At 42.5% G+C, this 15,500-nt stretch overlaps 1 protein-coding gene across 1 annotated transcript; it reads right to left on the minus strand.

Moving 5' to 3' along the window:
• Positions 1–1,157: 1,157 nt before the first annotated feature.
• EDNRB (endothelin receptor type B) lies at positions 1,158–14,590 on the minus strand. The gene is made up of 7 exons (XM_009949988.2): positions 14,117–14,590; positions 5,412–5,524; positions 5,033–5,237; positions 4,535–4,684; positions 3,505–3,638; positions 2,830–2,938; positions 1,158–1,289 (listed from the first exon to the last, which is right to left on the minus strand). The coding sequence occupies exons 1-7, from the start codon at positions 14,588–14,590 to the stop codon at positions 1,158–1,160; spliced, it is 1,317 nt and encodes a 438-aa protein (XP_009948290.2).
• Between the last annotated feature and the right edge of the window lie 910 nt (positions 14,591–15,500).

Here is a 15,500-nt window from a genome sequence, read left to right on the forward strand (position 1 = left end):
TTCTTAAGCCCATAAATACAGAACTACAGAAGTAGAACATGTTTTAAAACAGTATGAAGACAAGTGTGCTACATGGTACTGCTCTCTAGAAGTACAGTTCGTGAATTATTTCTTTTATGAAGATTTAAATCTAAATTAAAAGAGAAGTTCAAATTCTCCCTGTTTTCCTTGGTTACATTTTTTCCACCTGCTATTTCTAAAGGATTTTGTCGCAAGACAGTGTCTGGATTGCAAAAATAGTTGTGAATTGTCATAAAAGTATCTCGAGTAAAGAACCGTCAGGCTTCTGAATGCCCACTGTTTATATGGGATACAATCAATTTGTTTGCAGTTAAAAATAGCTCGTTTCCAATACTAGCCATCATTTCTAAGTTTCCAGTAGAATTAATTTTTGCTTTAGGTGTGGTTTTCTCTCCTCTGCTATCATTAAACAAAAATAACATGGAAGCAGTGAAATGGACCGTACCCAAAGGGCTGCCAAATGCTCTGAACACACAAAGTGATTGCAAAATGGTATTTATAGAGGCCTTGGGAGTTTCCTTCTAACAATAATAGGTAAAAACAATCATCAGAGTGAAATGCACTTTCGACTTGACTGCATCCTTTAGTATTTTCATTAGCTACCTCTATAACACCCCTGGTAAAAATGCTACATTTTACATTTAAACTTCTATTACAAAGTATTTCATGTTTTATTTAAAAAAAAAACACAATAGTGATGGTGGTTAATCTGCTTAATAAAAGATAATATATTGAGTTATATATAATAATGGCTTTGATCCAATTAATGTTATATTATACTGCTTAGTAATTACTGTGACTTCAGTTCCTCCAACTGTTATAGCAAATACAAATGATCGTTAATGTACAGGAAGTGAGGATCATTTGGAAGTGCTGATTCAGAAGTATTCAAGTGCTAACAATGACTTGTTCTTTCAAAGATTTTCTTCATGCTCCATAAATGACGATTTTAAAAATGTCTGTGATTTTGAATATGACACAGTTTTGGGGCAATTATTCTTTTTTTTATCTTCTTTTTTTGTGCAAATACAAAACTAGATTTTTCCAAGTGTCAACCATCTTGTTAAAAGCAATTGCCACTTCTACTTAAAAAGGCACCAGCATTAATGTAAAAGAATATACCTTTTATGCTTGTTTTATGAAGAGCTGTACTTGTTACTGGAGCGGAAATTATCATATCCATGATCATTAGCTTTGAACTTTAAACAGGACTGCCTTTCCTCCAGGGACAACAGGTCTTTGGATTGGCACCAGCAACACAAGCATGACTGTTAAAATAAAAGGAATAAACATTTTACATCATTTTGTTTTGCACATGTGGCAAAATGCACTGAAACGCTGTCCTTCTTCAGCAGTACAGTAAGAAATGTCAAGTTTGCAAACTGCCATTTTGGCATTACAGCGTAAGCAAAGTAACAAGGTTAAGCTCTGCATTGCTCAAACAGCCACTAACTTCTGGGATGCCCCATGAGCAACCAACCTGAGCACTGGAGGGCAGAAAGAATTATACTGAGTTACATATAATTATGGCCACACACATACCACTTCAAGTCTGGTCTGTAATTCTAAATGCATCTGAAAATAAAATTAGACTCCCTGTTGTCCTTTGTCTGACAATCTTTCTTGGAAAAAAATGTACGCACAGTAATCTATACTTTCTAGGCAAGTTGCTGCTATTTAATTGATTTTTTTGAGGGGGAAAATAAAAGAACTAAGTAGAAGAATGGTGAAAGCCTACATACAGTTCAATCATTTACTAGATGTACTGCAGACCTTTTGCTGATGCTACTGACTGGCCTTTGGGTGCTGGAAGTCCATCTGGGATCCTGCACACCTGCTCGTTACCACACTCAGGATGCTACAGGTCTCTTAGGTGCTCTCAGCTCCAGTGACTCTTTCAGGGAGCCGCTAATGAAAATTGGGAAGATGAGACAGACACTAAAGTACCTCCAACGTGTGCTGTCACATGATGAGGGAAATATCCCAGCAATACTAGATGTAGAGCTGACTGGCTTCTGATGGAAAGACATATCCAGTAGGGAGTTTACACAATCAGGGAACAAACCTAGCAGTGGCCAATGGTTAAACACTTGGCAACTAAAGAAAAGTCTAAGAATTTGAGGTAGACTATGTAAGAACCCCAATACAGTGTCTGAAGACAGTAAGGGGCCACAAAAAAAAGCTCTAAGGACCAAATCTGGACATTTCTCCAAGCAGACATGAAGGACTGAGGGAGGGGCTGCAATCTACGTGCAATCCAGAGCCTCAAATCCTGCGTGAACAATTAGTCCCCAGGACTATTCACTCAAACCAAGGCAAAACCACGAACAGGTCTGTCTCATAAAATGTTGGCACTGGAAACGGATGAGTGGGTACTTGCACCCTCTGCCTTACCTAACTGCCTGCTGCTTTAAGCGCTTGGCCAGGATGGGGTGAACCTGGGGTCAGTGCCCTCCCCGTTGGGTTGCAGAGGATATGGCTACGTGAATCTCTGCAGCGTGGTCCGAGTCTGCTTTGTCAGTACTCTCGAAATGGCTGGGTGCCAGCTTCAGTCAGGAAGTGATGTAGCCCTGATTAGCATGGTGCCAAGAGGGTTTATTGTACACTCCTCTCTTTTGCTTTCTCTTTTTGTCCCTATGAATCCTTAATTCCTTTCTATGTCACTTCAGCAGGGGAGGGAGAGAACACCTACCATAACCCAGATGAAATTTAAAGTAAAACTTAATGATCATTTAAAACACTTTGTGCATGTTAAGGAAGGAATTTTACATCTTTTAACCAGAGGAGCAGTTCCCAGCAGCCTCTTACCTTAAAGCAGTTTTGGAATCTTTTGCTCACCAAATACAGAGCTATCGGATTGATGCAGGAATTCAGTGAAGCCATGTTAATACCAATGTAGTCCATCACAAGAAAAAAGCTGTGTGGAAATTAAAGTAAGTGAGACACTCCTCATTTCCTTTGAAAAGGCTTAATAGAGGTTTACAGCTATGAAAACTGGACTCTGCTTCACTCAACCAAGACTAACTATTAAACGTAATAGTAAAGGGGTTTATACCAACAGGATTAACTCATGGAGGTAACAATTGTCCTCAATAATAAAGTTTGAATCAGTAGACTATTCTCATTAAAGTAATTTCAGAAGATTCAACCACCTTAAGTTGTGGGAAGAAACATTCACGAGGTTTTCTTCACAGATTTAATCCTAGCTATCCTGTTGAAAGGGAAAAACGGGGACAGAAATTCCTGCTCCGCCCTTGTAATGACACAAAACAGTAAGATGGTCCCAAAAGGGATCAGGAGGAAGACAGGGCAAACAGGGGGATTCCTCATAATTTTCTGACTCTGCTACTGGAGTGAAACCAGAGCGTCCTGGATGAACAAGCAGGGGGAACTTCAGACACATCAAGTAAGCTAGTTCATTAGGAAATCCATGCTTATGAAGAAGGCCAGCAGTGCACAGGCATTTTATTTTTGCAGTCTCACCTTAAAAGTTCACATCTGTTGGGGTCCTTCTGATCATAAATAGTGAGTTTCAATATTCTGCTTAAGTGAAGTGGGAGCCAACACAAGGCAAAAACAAGTACTAGACAGAACACAGTTTTGGCTACCTCACGTCTCTGAAAAAGAAAATTGGACAGAACAAAGTTATAATTTCTGCCTCTCTCTCCACTGTTGCTGTCTTCTGATATCCAAATCTTTAATAAACAAAATAAAAACCCTATCAAAATAAGAGTTAGGAGAACATCAAATACCTTATTTTCTTGGAATATGTACTTAATCTTTTCTATTGTTTTAGATGTCTTGCACTGATTCTTTGTATCTCTGATTTTAAAAAGTATGAGAAATAATATGAAAAATCAAGGACAGGGAAACAGTCATTTAAACTAAAATGAAGAACATATTTGTCTCCTCAATCACTTTCAAATACCAGCTTGTTTCTAATTGCATTTTCTTGTGCTTTGATCTCAGGTCTTATTTTAAATGCCCCAAGAGATTTCAATTACAGCTTTAACAAGGTGAGAGGAAAGGAGCACAAATACACATTATAGTACAAACGTACTTTAGTTCTAGTGACGTATGATGTTTGTGTCTGGTGCACTACTAACTTGGAATGTATTTTGGAATGCATTTTGTTCTGCTAACATATACTGCTAACCTCGGTATAGTTCAGCACGGAATTGCTTCAAAATAATTAACAATTTTATAGCACCAGCTTCTAGATTATGGCATGACTTCAGGTTTCACTACAAAATATCCAGCTCTCATTATCACCAAACAAGAAAAAAACAGTTTTGTGATTGTCAGTTCAAATCTTATGTTTCTGAGGGCTCTGTTATATATACATTTATATATATATGAATTCAGCAGCAGCACCACTGCTAGGAAACTTCTCCTTACTAGTAATCTTGAAGTCGTCATACAAGAACAGAATAATGATGCGGCAGTAAAGTCAGCAAAAGTATTTTTGTCATGCTCTCTACAGTCAGCAGAGCTGTCAGGCATAAATTTTTACCTGTTTTAAGTGGTCATTTAATGCAATCTGCATCCCACTTTTCTTTCGTAACATCTCACAGGTCATGAGAGTATAGAAAAATGCTGTGATAGCCAATGGCAAACAGAAGTAAAAGCTAAACAGCCACCAGTCTTTAGCTTGCTTGTAAAACTAGAAGGAAAACAAAAGCAAAACCATTGTTAGGAGATTAATGTTGAGCATTTTGGAACATACGCTATAACTAATTGGTATGTCTGTCCTGAAAAGCATCTCTATAAGGTGTACATCACAGATGAGAAAACAGGACAAGACAGTAACATGCCCAAAGCCCACAAAAATACAAAAGTTTCTGGATGCTCTTCTTTTAACTGATACACTTCATAAATTTGTCAGCAGTTCATTTGAACATTATATTCACCTACATTTCACATACTTGTGTACATTACAATCCACACAACACTGAGAAGATGCGAGGAACTGTTCCAGAGAGCTGTGATTTTCTAAACGTCAGTGTCTTACCATCATAAAGGATGTCTTCTGTGTGGGGTGAAGCAGGCAGATTCTAAGATCCTTTCCTCTGTACTCCATTGTAATCATGTCAAATGCAATAGCTTCTGGAACAGCCAATATCACTGATATAACCCAGATCAGCACAATTTCAACAGCAGTCCACTTTGGCACTCCAATTCCTTTAATGCGACTCCATGAAGCAACTGCTCGGTACCTGAAGCAACAGCATACAATCACAAATTAAAAACTTAAAAACCCCCCCACCCGGTTTAACTGGCTTAAATCATCATCTTAGTATTATTATATCAGCTGAGTAGAAAGGTGAATTTGAGCCAAAGCTGAATTGAAATATTGAAAAGAAATTAGTTTGATGAAAAAAGGGTCTTACCTATCTATACTGAGGGCACACAAACTCAGCACTGTGATGCCCACTGATGCCTTTTGAATGAAGGGTACTAATTTGCACATTTCAACACCAAAGGGCCAGTCCTCTGCAAGCAGCTGTGAACGGAAAACAACAATTAGAAATGACCCATTTTTAAAAATAATTCTCCAACCTGCAACATGGACTTTTGTCTTGACTGTTTTTCTTTTCCATCATGTCAAACTTAGTCAAGATTAACCTTTTCACAAGGGCGTCTGCAAGGTGCACGGCCTAAAAACTACTCAGTAGCTTCACAGTCACTCCCTGGCTGGGCAAGGATATGCACAAAGACTTAGTCCTGACTTCTCAACCCCTGCCAGCTCCACTCATTTTGCTTCTAACTTCACCACCCCAGTGTTTATGATGAAAAATGACTGAGCAGGTGAGGATTTCCCTTGTCTTTGTATCGGCTTTATTTGTCTTGAGTGTTCATTGCTCTTCTTGCATGTTCCAAGTAACTCTCTATTTACTAGAAATACAGAAAATTACTTGAGGCTGATCAGAACAGGGCCAAAACCAACAACCGCACATCTGGGGTGGGGTTTATTTGAAGCTTGGTGCCTAGGCTCCCTCAGCTGAGAAGTCAGGCAACACTGGAGAGCAATTTATCCCACAGTTTTTAGCTGATCATCTGATAATGAAAGAAGGGATCCACTGGATACTCAGGGAGCCTAAACAGCTTGTTTGAACTAAGTGGTTCGCAGCAGGTAAAGACAGACCAGCTAAATCCCACACTGAAGATCTTTATTGTCCAGTTTTCCAATTATTCTGTATTACAGTACCAAAAGGACGAACTGCACATTCAGCATATCTACAGGTGCTAAGGAATAAACAAAGCAGCACAACGAATTTTAGCTTGGTTCAACTGCACTTTGGGACCTACACTTTAATGAAAATCTTCTGTTACATCCCCAGTGGTACATTTTAGCTTATTTAGGGGACAAGACTTACTGGACACAAAGAGCACCTTCCTCACAGCTGATGCTATGAACTGTTTGATTGTAGCTTCAGTTTAGAAACATTTAATCTTTGCACTCTGATGTGAGCTACTCTAATGGCTCAAATACACCACAGCAGCAGCCACATCTGCCAGTTCCTTATAAAAACAAGACTCTCCAGAAGAGAGGTTATGCCAAGAAATAGTTGCAATTGTTATATACAAAAGTAAACTTTCTGGGTTTCTGTAATTAGTTACATTATCGAAGTCCATCTCTGTTTTTCCTAACTTTCTTCAAATGAGGCCTTTTGGATCTGTTGCAGATAGAGGGCTATAAAACAGAAAAGGAGAGGAAAGAAGAACAGTAACTGCCCAAAAGAGATTGTAAATTCTTTCCCTGACCTCAGGTCTCCTCAGACATCTTATTTAACAGGGATGTAGGAAAAGAAGAAATAGATCATCATATTGTATGGATTCTGCTGGGGACCAAAATGATTGTAGATAGCCACAGACTTTCCTGCTCATGCTGGTTTGGTTCAGCAAAGTCCTTAAGCACATGTACATGTGCATCTATAGATAAACAGTTACATGGTCCAAGGCAGTTTCTGAAAAGCCTCGATATAAATTAAGTACAGCTTTATTTTACACGAAGTTAAGCACATTTCATGACCATGTGCTTTTGGAAATCCCTGTGAAGAGCCCACCAGTATTTTCAGTTACCAGAATACCTTCAGAAATCTGCTTTAGTGCTGTGCTGAAATGGGATGTCTGAAAGAAGAGCGGTAGGAAAACTGTAACATATCCCAGCTTTCATCTATTTCTTAAATTATCTACTTAAGTAAGACAAAGAGGACAATGCTTCTGCAGAAATTAAGCTGAAAAACAAATTCTAAGGATTTATATTTCTTGAGAATTTTATGGTAAGTAATAAAGCAGAGGAAGTAGGGAAGAGGCTGTAATAACCATACAGTATATTTTACTTATGTGATGTGGGAAAATAACTCAGTCTGTAATTAAAGTATTTTCAGTAATGCCTCTCCCTGAGATTTCTTCTGAATTGCTCTAAGGGATTGATAGTAACAAACTCCTATTAAAATTGCAGTGTGAATAATCACAGGTGTTCTACAGCATCAGGTGACACCTGGACCAATTTAACTTATATCCATCAGGCAGTGAGCCTCCAGCCTACCACAGCTAGTTGCTAGAGAAATCAAGGATTGGGTAGCAAGTACGTTGTATACTTTTTTGTAGTATTTGTTGTATATTTTACACGTGTATAAATGAAACCAGAAATGACTCATTAAAAAAGCGCTTCAAAATTAAAATATTTTGTTCTTCATTGAACTCAAATTCAGAACCTTGATCAAATTCCTGTTGGAAGATTCTGTTGAGACTTTAGCTACAACTAGTGTATGTGCAAGCCACTCCCTGTCTCTCTTCTCTGAAATCACAACTGCTCAGCCACACATTGGAGAGTTCCCTGAACTAATGCTTATCTCTCAGGTGTAGACAGTCACACCTGTGCTCCAAGCTGACTGGATTTGAGCCAGCTCCACTTTGGGAGCCATATGGCTGGATTATAATGGGGCCGCACACAAGTGAATGCAGTCTACTGAGAGAAAGGGTGCATTAGCTTGGGTTTAGCCTAACATCAAAATATTACTTGCATTCAGCCAGCTTAAATCAGGGGCAGAATGGACACACAGCTGTCTGAATTGGATTGGAAAAACATGTCCTTTATCTCTTGCAGCTGATGTATTGTGAAATTTGAGCATTTTAATGCATGAGTCATAAGTTTCTCTATCATAGTGTTGCAAGTGGTTAATGATATACTCTGCAGCAAAAGCTTGAAAACATTAAAAAAGTAAAAGGAAAAAAAGTAGAAAGTGTTAATTGCTGAACTACGCTTCCTTGTTGTTTCTGATTGTCCTCTGTATTGCCATCACCTCAAAACGCTGCCTTAAAGTACAGTGAAAATCCACTGTAAAGTATTCAGGAGCATCATATTTGTGGACAAGAGCAATGATTATTCTTACTGAAGTACAGATGTAGTCTAAGGCAATTCTGTATCGGTAAAACAATTTTCTTATGATTCATAATAGGGTATCTGTACAAAGACTGTCATTTTACAAATGATAAATGAATTAAGAGATACTGCCAAGTGGCAGCAAAGACAAAAATAATGTTGTGTTTTCAGCAGTAAAATGCCAAGAGAAGTCTATCACCAGCTGTATTCCGAGTGACATTTTCCAATGATTTATAGTCACTTATTTTCATGGGCAAACTTGTAACTGCTAAGCCACAGAAATGTGTTGAAGATGAAATGAAATTAAATAGAATGAAAGGAAACACAGTGCAGAATGAAGTGAAATAAATCATACTTAAAAGTACCAATACATCTGATGCACTCCTAGCCAACACTTTTCTCAGACCTGGCACAGATCTGAGCCTAAACTGATGTGAAAGCTGCACAGCTATGAAAGTAGCCCCAAGAGATGTTGTGACTCAGAAACACACCTGTGAATTGCAATTCCTGCCCTGCTTCCTCTTGGTTGTGTAGGAACAGAAAGATGTTTGTAATCTGCTGCTGGAATACGCCAGCATGCAAGCACAATACGAAGCTCTTGATGGCTCAGCAGCTGTGGCCACCAGCCAGAAGGCTGATGCCATGGCTCCAACCACTACTGTCAACTTCCTCCAGTTGGGCATGAAGAAGTAGCAAAGTGTGCACTTATTCACGTCAGTGTCCTAGTCCTGAGCAATGAATGCACACAGAAATGCAGAGCAGGAATATGTACTTCCTGCTAGCTGTGCATTCACAGCAGTCTAGTTCAGAGGACGACAGGACTGGATTTTCATCATGGTGAGTTACACGGGAAAACAGACACACAATTCACAAGCAACATTTTTGCAATACATCTGTGAAATGACTGGCAGAGATGGGGATATCAGGCAGATAAAGTATTTTTCAGTATTTCATAGGAGGAAGCATTTTTCAAAACAGGAAATTTGCCCAGGAAATTAAGCTTATGGTCAGGGATGTCAGACAACATTACAAAACTTATTAATATTTAACAATAATTATGATGTCAAGGTGGGGATCTTCCCTCTAGACAAGAAAATCTATTTCTCGCTTCTTAGTTAAGCCAAGTGTTTACTGCTTTACTGATCTGTCCAATAAACAGTGTAAATCACAATATGAGGCATGCAATTAGTGTCTTCTCCTGTGTCTTTAACTGTAACTTCTGCTTAGAAACTTCCTTTTTAAAAAAACCCACTTAATTAAGATCAAGTAATACCATACAGACATCTTGAAAATGACAGAAACCTCAGAGTCTTGTCAAGTCAAAAGTTTCTGCAGTCTCAGAATACCAGGGAAAGGACTGAGTCAAAATGAACTGTTAAAGCCATGCAGCTGTCACATTGGGAAGCATAAACACAGGGCAGAAGCAAAACAACAAATGAGAAGGTAAAAACTTGCTTTGATATCTGTCACATGCATCTTTTGAGTGAATGAATATTTAATAAATGTAAACATAATGAAAAAACTACATTTACAAATCTATACGGACGTTACCTATTTCAGTTTGGAGATACATCGTGAAAACTAGATGATGTGTACTTTGAACAACGTACAGACATTTCCACTACCCCATATGTTGGACTTCAGAATAGATTGCTCCCATCTAACAACAGAGCAAAGTCACCTCCCATTGCCTGTAGAGTCTAGACAGGTTCCTCCACTGGACAACACGGATCTTTCCTAAGTGCCTATAAGCTACATTTGTTGACCATAAAGGGCTCCTAAGCAAACTAGACTTCTAGCTTAATATGGTCAGAGATCAACAAACTTTGGATAAGAAATTCTGAGATGAACTTTGGAAGAACTCAAGTAAATGGTTCAAATGTTGAAAGCAAGCAAATAATGCCTTTCTCCCAATAAAATGGCTGTCATCTTTAACATCGGAAGGACCAGTGGCCAAGAGTTGTAATATGGAATAGTTACGATGTTTTCTAAAGACAAGCACCTTGACTTTTCTTGAAAGTTAGGAAAAGATTGGCTTTATCATGATGCATGCCCTGTAGCTACTTGCATTACAAGAGTTTACAGTAAGGTCATCACAAAGACATTTCCATGGAAATCCGGCCTTTTTCAGAGCAGGCTGGATTAACAAAGGGGCCTGTTTGCATCTGCATGGGCTATGCAGTCCCTAATCTGGTCTTTCTTAGCTTTCCAGTGCTTGACAATGCTGTATAATTTTAACTGTATTTTTTTATGCAATCTGTAAAATACATATTGAAAAAAAAGCTGACTTTGGCCTTTGGTCATTGACTTGGATAAAGACCAGTTTTTGTTCCTTCCCTGAAAATTTTTTTTCTCCACTCTTCCATTGAGCTCAGAGATAAAGGAACCTGTGATAGTATTTCCAGGTAGATCTTCATGTACAGTCATTTGTGTCACAGCAAATTGAGAGTCAAGAGTTCAAAAAGCCACACAAGAGTATGCAGAGGATAGGTTGTTCCTGCTCTTAAAAATCCATCGGAACATGACAATAAACTGGATTTAATGTAGGAGAATAAATATTATAAAATGAGGGATGTTGTCTATATATCAGAAGAGAAAGCATGTTATTATATTACCTCATTACAGCTCTTTTAAGTCTATGTTCCTATCACACTACACGTATGTGCATGAGAGGCAGAGCTAACTTAAGTTTGGAATTTCCAATCCTGATTTTGCGTTGGCGTCTTACATGTGGGAGTTACCACCTTTATCCATTTGGGAAACAGAGCATAACCCTTCCAGAATTGCAGATCCGTACTGTCAGGCGTACAAGCTGCCACGGTCTTGTCTTCCAAAGATTAAGTGCATGGGACATAAGAAGCTCACTGATCACCTACTCTATCCTTCTGCTCCTTATGTTCACACCTTTAATTGCTGTTTGGAGCCTCAAATTAACAAAGACATGCTTACTTAGTCTGTTTAGTGAAGCAGTTGATCAGGCATAGGACCACCTTCACATCCAATTAGTAGGAATTTTGCTAAGTATCTACATGCCACAACATTACGTACTGCAGAATGATTGTCTCAGACTTTCCTCTATGACCCATTCTGCAGTTCTGGGGGTATGGCCAAAGCCAGACTGTTTACCAGGACCCTGAACACCAAAAACATCTTCCAGGTACTGCATGCTGGAACTGAACACCTCTCGAGCCCTCATTTCATACCCAGTGTCCTGGCTGTGTGACAGACTCCAATACTTTCCATTTTCTACTGAACATATTGATCGATATTCAGATTTATCAAGTGCAATGGACTAATTACCATCTTACACATTGGACTGCATTTGCCTCATAATCTAGGTAACACCTCCTTTTCTTTAGATATCCTCAATTTAAGAGATGTAAATTTTCATTTGTGTATTTTTTCAGCTTCTTACGTATTCACTTATCTTAGATAGTCAGAGGAAACACCTTTTGCAGCTATCACTTTTAATACCTAACAAAAAGCTGCTCCTGGTGCGAATTCTGCATTCTCTCTTATGGGTCTGTCTGGAAAGCATTCGCAGACACTTTCACACTTTCTACTGCAAGCGTTGTCGAGTAAACTGCTGGCATTTTATTAACATGGGAAATTCTCTTACATTCTTTTTCGTGCAGCTGTCTAAATAAGGATCTGGTAGCAATTCTGAAGATCTGTTTCATCCAGTTTAAAATTATTTCAAATAGCAAGTTACAACTGTTAAGTACACTTGATTTACGAACCAAGCCTTTGGTAGCCTTTGTTTTTCCCATACTGCTGGGTTACTATAGCTAGCTTTTGACTGCATTGCTGTATTCTCCCTCATAACATTGCTCTGCCAGTGGAATTAAATGGGATGTAGAGCTGACAAAAAGTTATCACCAACTCAAACTCTTAATTTTGATTAAATAAACACAATGTCTAAGGTTTGTTGTTTGTTTTTTTTTTTTCCTTAAAAAAACACATTTATTCAAAAGTCCTGTTTCAAAACAGCAAATATCTCATTATTGTAAGAGATAATGTAAATTTATTATGGGCTCTTCATTAAGATGTGTATCAGGGTGGGACATCTAGCACCTGAGAGCTATTGCTTAGCTCCTAGCATTATCAATAGCACCATAAAAATCCTAACTTGCAGCTGGTATAATATTTATCGGATTGCAATCTGACCTTTTATTCCTCCCACTCTAGCCTACTCTTAATGATATACTTGATGACATCTAATCAAGGTAAGGACTTCTATATATGTGTGTGTATATATATATATATGTATATAAGGACATGCAGTATATTATTGCATGTTATTATTTATTTAACTTTGAAATAGTGTCATTAGGATTGCAAAGTCTTGTACTCAGCAGCTCTTATTGATTTAATCTTTTTTATTTTTTCTGAGAACAGATAAAATATACAAAAATACTTTTTTCAAAACAGCGTATTTTGTTTCATAAATTCCACTCTTACTCAGAAGAGTACATGCCTCTCATAAGAACTACAATAAATGTATAATATGAAAAATACAGAAACTCGTGTAATCCATATTATCTGGCTCATGAATTTAACACAGTTATGATGTTCCCTGCTTTGTAATACTTAAATACTTTAAAAGGATACCGATACATGGTTCTCCCATTTCAGCAGCTTCTGGGAGTAATCACTATGGATACTGATGACTAAACTCAAAACCTGTCTGCCCCTTCAGTGTCGTTTTCCAAAGCTAAAAGTTACAAACCCTAGAGTTTACAAACATGCATAGGAAGTGAGAAGAAGGAATAGATGGAGGCTCCCATGTTCACTTCATGCAGTAACTGACCACTACTCAGGAACCCAGACTGTAAACTCTCAAGGCAGAAGATGCCTTGTTATTTCCAGCATCCCTCCCAAGAGTGCTGCTCGAAATTAAGAGGCTGGATTCGACTGCCCAACGAATTCCTAAGGACAAACGGACTGTGCAAGCTGGGGTAGAGAAGGCAGAGGTTGTACTCTTTCCACGGCAAGTTTTATCACGTCAAAGGGCAGAATAAAGAAGGTGTAAGAGCAGCAGGTGGGGCTCATTCCCTGTCGGCTGCCCATCCTGCAACACTGGCCGAAAGGGTTCACTGCTCAGAAGGGCATCATGCCTCACAACCACTGGACGTATAAAACTCATCCAAATCGCTCCGTTTGAGTGAGCGTGGTTCTTCCTGACAAGTCCCCATACCACCAGTGACTACACAGACCCAAGGGAAGTACGTGACTAAGCCTGTCCTAGCAGCACAGGAGGGACCGAGTGGTATCCACCCCATAGGAAAGGGTCTTCTGTGCCTCCCCCTGGGTGGAAAGGAGGGAAGCCATGGACCCACTGCCCATTTATTTATTGCATTTATTTCCTTTATCCCTAGGACAGCACCTGTTTCCAGGCGACTTTCAGAGCCTGGCTGCCTCCAGCCGCACATTTCTGTCCCATTCCCAGCCCAGACCGCTGAAAGGGTTGGGGCTGAGGCACAGAGGGGGTGCCATGTAGGACAATAAGGACAACATCTGACCAGAATACCACCTTCCGGCAGGTTTTTGGCATGAGGTCCAGCCCCCGCGTGTCTCCCAGCCAGAAGGAGGGCACCTTTCCCCCCCAGCAGCCACGGGTATCCGCCGGGCACCGGCGAGGAGCCCCGAGGTGAGCCCGCCGCATCCCCGCGCCCGCTCCCGGACCCATCCCCGGCTCCCCCTCACCTTGTAGACGTTGATGGGGATGTCGATGATGATGTGAAGCAGGTCGCCCAGGGCCAGGCTGGCGATGAGGATGTTGGGGCCGTTCCTCATGCACTTGTTCTTGTAGATGATCCGCAGCAGCGTGGAGTTGCCGATGATGCCCAGGACGAAGACGAGGCAGGACACCACCGTGTTGATGTACTTGAACGTCTCCTTGATCTCCGTTTGCCCCGTGCACATGGGGGGCGAAGCCGAGCGCGGCCGCCCGCCAGCCGCCCCCCCGCCTTTGGGCAGCGCGGCCGGGCGGGAGGCGTTGGGCTCGGCGCCCCGCAGCGCGGGGGTCCCGGCCGTCAGGGGAACGGCGTCGGCCGCCGCCGGCGGGCCCTGCCTGCCCAGCCCCGGCGGGCGCAGGGAGCCGTCGCCCTCGGCGGCGGCGCGGCAGCTGAGGAGCAGGAGGAGGAGGGCGGGCAGCCGCCGTGGTAGGGTGGCGGGCATGGCGCTGCGGTACGGCCGATCCCCGCCGGGCGCCCGCCGCCGTCAGCGCCGACCTGCGCGGAGAGAGGGGACAGGGCGTCAGCTGCAGGGACACCGCGCCCCGCCGGGCGCCGCCGCCGCTCCCGCCGCCCGGGGACGGAGCCGGGGCGCTGCCTGCCACCGGCTGGGGCCGGGCGGCGGTGCCGGCGGCGCAGGCGGCAGAGCAGCGCCGGGGTGAAAACCTGCGCGGCGGCTGCGGAGAGAAGTCCCCTCCGCCCTGGACCTGCTCGGCGTCGCCCCGCTCCGCCCGCCCCGGCTCTTCTCACCCCTCACCTCGCCGAGCGGAGCCGAGCCAATCCCCCCCCCGCCTGCCGCCTGCGGGGCTCTGCCTGCCGAGCGAGGGAAACGCGCTCCGCCGGTTGCCGCGCTCGGCGCCCCGGCTGGCTGTCCCCGCCCGGGGCCGGCTGCCGCCGCTCGCCGGCGATGGGCCGCGGAGGCGAGAGGGACGGGCGCTTGCGGCAGGACTCGGCGGCCGTCAGCCGCGCACCAAACCCCGTGCCTAAAGCCGCGCCAGCGGGGCAGGCCCCCCCTCCTTTTCTAAAATATTCAACCGCATCTGGCCCATCAGTCACGGCCAGACCCCACCCGCGCCCTCCTCCCAACCCGGCCCGGCCCAGCCCCTCCGCCCGCCGGCCCTCCGGTGCCTCCCCCCAGCCGCGGTCGGGGCTGCCCCTCCCGGGGCCGCAGCGCTCCGTGCCTGGGTACCGACGGGGCGATCTGCCCTGCGACCCGCCCCTTTGGCAGTCCGCCCGCCTTGTCCAGTACCGGGTTCGCTGTGGCAGCCTAAAGAGGCAATGCTGGGGGTTTTGAAACAGTTTTCAGATCAGAAGGGTTGTTATAAGGGGCTTGAGCGTTGTTAGAGGGCGCCTGC

The sequence above is a fragment of the Leptosomus discolor genome, chromosome 1, assembly GCF_034619465.1.
Source record: "Leptosomus discolor isolate bLepDis1 chromosome 1, bLepDis1.hap2, whole genome shotgun sequence".
Taxonomy (NCBI): Eukaryota; Metazoa; Chordata; class Aves; order Leptosomiformes; family Leptosomidae; genus Leptosomus; species Leptosomus discolor.

Bases quoted from the DNA above. Each gene is read 5' to 3' on its own strand.
- EDNRB (XM_009949988.2), bottom strand. From the start codon at position 14,590: ATGCCCGCCACCCTACCACGGCGGCTGCCCGCCCTCCTCCTCCTGCTC. The intron at 5,238-5,411 runs GTAAGACCCTTT...CTGTTGCTTCAG, and splicing joins TGTGCCCTCAGTATAGATAG to GTACCGAGCAGTTGCTTCAT. The intron at 2,939-3,504 runs GTGAGACTGCAA...ATTTCCACACAG, and splicing joins AACAGATGTGAACTTTTAAG to CTTTTTTCTTGTGATGGACT.